General features: G+C 48.9%; 1 protein-coding gene across 1 annotated transcript in view; it reads left to right on the forward strand.

Annotated features, from left to right (window-relative positions):
- Positions 1-2,918, forward strand: part of DEPDC4 (DEP domain containing 4) — a 20,048-nt gene that overhangs the window by 1,981 nt on the left and 15,149 nt on the right. Inside the window, 3 exon segments of the mRNA XM_023749819.1 lie at positions 45-269; positions 1,651-1,659; positions 1,662-2,061. Coding sequence (XP_023605587.1) covers positions 45-269; positions 1,651-1,659; positions 1,662-2,061 — 634 coding nt within the window.

Below are 2,918 nucleotides of genomic sequence, written 5' to 3' on the forward strand. Positions count from 1 at the left end.
GTGCCGTCGCCTATTCGCTGTACCCTCCTCCAGATGGACTGCAGCTGGTTCGGAAGGGGCGGGGCGGGGGCTACCTTGGTCTCCGCCCCCGAGGATCAGGTGGGGGCGGGGCTTCGGGCCGGGGGCGGGGCCGGCGCGCGAGCGAATGGCGGTTCTTTTGACTCCGCGGTTTCGCAGCCTCGGCAGCCGGAGCGAGCTTCCCGGCCCAGGGCGGAGCGGGTCGAGTTTCGTAAGCCGTACAAGTGGCTTCTGCCGGAAAAGGAGGACAGGTAACCTAACCGAATATTAGGATCTGGGGGCGGGCGGCTCAGTGGAGCGGTGGGTTTGGCCCTGGCACCTCAGGTTTCTGGGGTCCCCCCTTCCTGAGCCCGCCCCTTCCCTGGCCCCGCCCCTTCCCTGTGCACCTGCCCTCTCTGGTCTGGACCAAGTAAGATCCGTGATGGGGCTTTCCGAACGACTCTCTTGGAAAGTCCAGGAAAGCAGTGATTTTCAAACTTTAATATGCACACGAGTCATTTGGGGATTTTGCTGAAACGCAGTCTGTATGTTCAGGAATAGCCTGGTAATCTGCGTTTCTTGTAAATGCCCAGATGCCAATGCTGTTGGTCCACAGGCTACACTTAGAACTACAAGGGGTTGAAGTATGAGATGGCAAGTTTCTTGAGCACAAGTTCCTATTTCTTCTAACCCACTTGTTTAATGAAGGTTAATGGCAGATGGTCCATTGGAAAATATCATTGTCTCCACCACTCATAGACTTTTAACCTTCTCCACCCCACTCCAGCCCTACCCCATCCATCACGCCCAGACAGCTCTGTGCATGACAGGGGGCAGCGCCCCAACTCCCCAATCGGCCCTGCTCTGAGCCCGACCAGGGACTGCACCTAGGGATTGGGCCTGCCCTCTGCCACCCAGGAGCAGGCCTAAGCCAGCAGGTCGTTATCTCCCGAGGGGTCCCAGACTGCGAGAGGGCACAGGCCGGGCTGAGGGACCCCCCTCCCCCCCGAGTGCACAAATTTTTGTGCACCAGGCCTCTAGTTATAGATAAGATTGGAGGAGTAGAAACTTAACAATGGCAGCAGATATGCCATTAAAAAAGCGTAAGGTTGTCCTAGCCAGTTTCTCAGTGATTAGAGCATCAGCCCAGGGACTGAAGGATCATGAGCGTGTACCTCGGTTGCAGGCTCCATCCGGATCATGGGGGAGGCAACCAGTCCATGTGTCTCTCGCACATGGATGTTTCTCTCTCTCTCCCCACCTCCCTTCCACTCAATCTAAAATCAATGGAAAAAATACCCTGGATCAGGGGGAGCAGAAGAATACCCTTGGGTGAGGATTAACAACAACAAAAAAGCATAAGGTTGCCCTGGCCTGGTGGTTCAGTTGGTTGGAGCATTATCCCGGTAACACCAGAAGATTGTAGGTTCCATTACCAGTCTGGGCAAATATAGGAGGCAACCGTTCAATGTTTCTTTCTCTCCCTCCTCTCTCTCTCTCTCTCTCTCCCTTTCTTTCTCTCTAAAGTCAATAAAATCATATCCTCAGGTGAGGATTTAAAAAAAGCATAGGTGTCAAAACTGAAAAACTTAAATATTTTAATAATTTTGTGTAATTTAAGTATGTGTTTGGTATTTTTGTTTTAATTTCCAGGATGTTCTGGTCTTTTCAAGCTACTCAGCTATGGGATGGTATTATTCACTCCCTTCAGACTCAAGTGGAAGTAAAAAGGAGGCGGCATCATTTATGAACATACAAAGACTGTTTTACTGGTTCTGATGATGTTGATGTAGTATTAAGTCATCTTATGCAAAATATGTGCCTAAGTAGTAATGATCTCTCTCGTCTTAAAGGAGTTCATCTTTGCCAAGTTCTAATGAACCATAAGGTATTTCAACTAGTAGGAGTGAAGCTATTCAAAAATGAGAAAGAATTGGAATTTGAAGATTCAAAAAATAGACTCTATAGGTTTCTAGGCACTAAATCATCTTATTTTTTTTGCGAGAGAAAAAAGGATGCTGAGAATGGATTGACAGATAAAATAAATGCAAAGGAATCTTTAAAGTTAGTGTTAATCGAAATACTGTATTGTATTTAGATTATGGCAGAACAGTTGTCATTGAGCTAAAATGGAATATTATGCTTTCAGTTTTTTTCAGAAGTCAATAAAAGAAATAACCATGTAAAAATTCAGCATTTCAGCATTTGCTCTAAAACTGTGGTTTAGGACATTAACACAAATTTCGCAGAATTTATACCAGGAAAAACTTTATATCCAACAATGAATTGTATGTTTCCTAATTTTGAAAAATGACTTACCCAAAGTAAAAAAAAAAAAAAAAAAAAAAAAAAAAAAAGGCAAGGTTTCTGGAAACTATGCAAAAATTTTCTATCATAGCAACAGTATTCACCTTATAATTATTATTTATAATATATTCTTCTCTTTATTTACAACCCTAATCTGTCCTCTTTTAGTGATAGTCTACTATCTAATAACTAGAGGCCCAGTGCACGAATTCGTGCACGGGTGGGGTCCAGCCGGCCCGGCCCCAATCAGGATGGATCGGAGCCGGGCCTGTCAAGAGGAGGAGATGGCGGGAGGTTGGCTGGCCAGCCTGCCCTGATTGGGGCCCCATCAGGGCCAAGCCAGCTGGGGGGAGGGGCCACGGGCCAATCAGGGTGGTGGGGGCTGATTGGGGGTTGGGCTGGCCATGGGGAGGGGCTATGGGCGGTGGGCCAGCTGGCCATGCCCCAGAATGGGGTGGGGGGGGGCCAATTGGAGGCCCGAGGCCTGTGGGAGGGGCCATGGGTGGTTGGCAGGCTGGCCCTTGCCCCCTGATTGGAGTGGGGGGGGGCCCCATTAGGGGGAAGAGCTGGCTGTGGGGGAGGGGGCTGCAGGCCAGCTGGGGTGATGGGGGCCC

This window comes from Myotis lucifugus, unplaced genomic scaffold (genome assembly GCF_000147115.1).
Source record: "Myotis lucifugus unplaced genomic scaffold, Myoluc2.0 scaffold_10, whole genome shotgun sequence".
NCBI classification, from domain to species: domain Eukaryota; kingdom Metazoa; phylum Chordata; class Mammalia; order Chiroptera; family Vespertilionidae; genus Myotis; species Myotis lucifugus.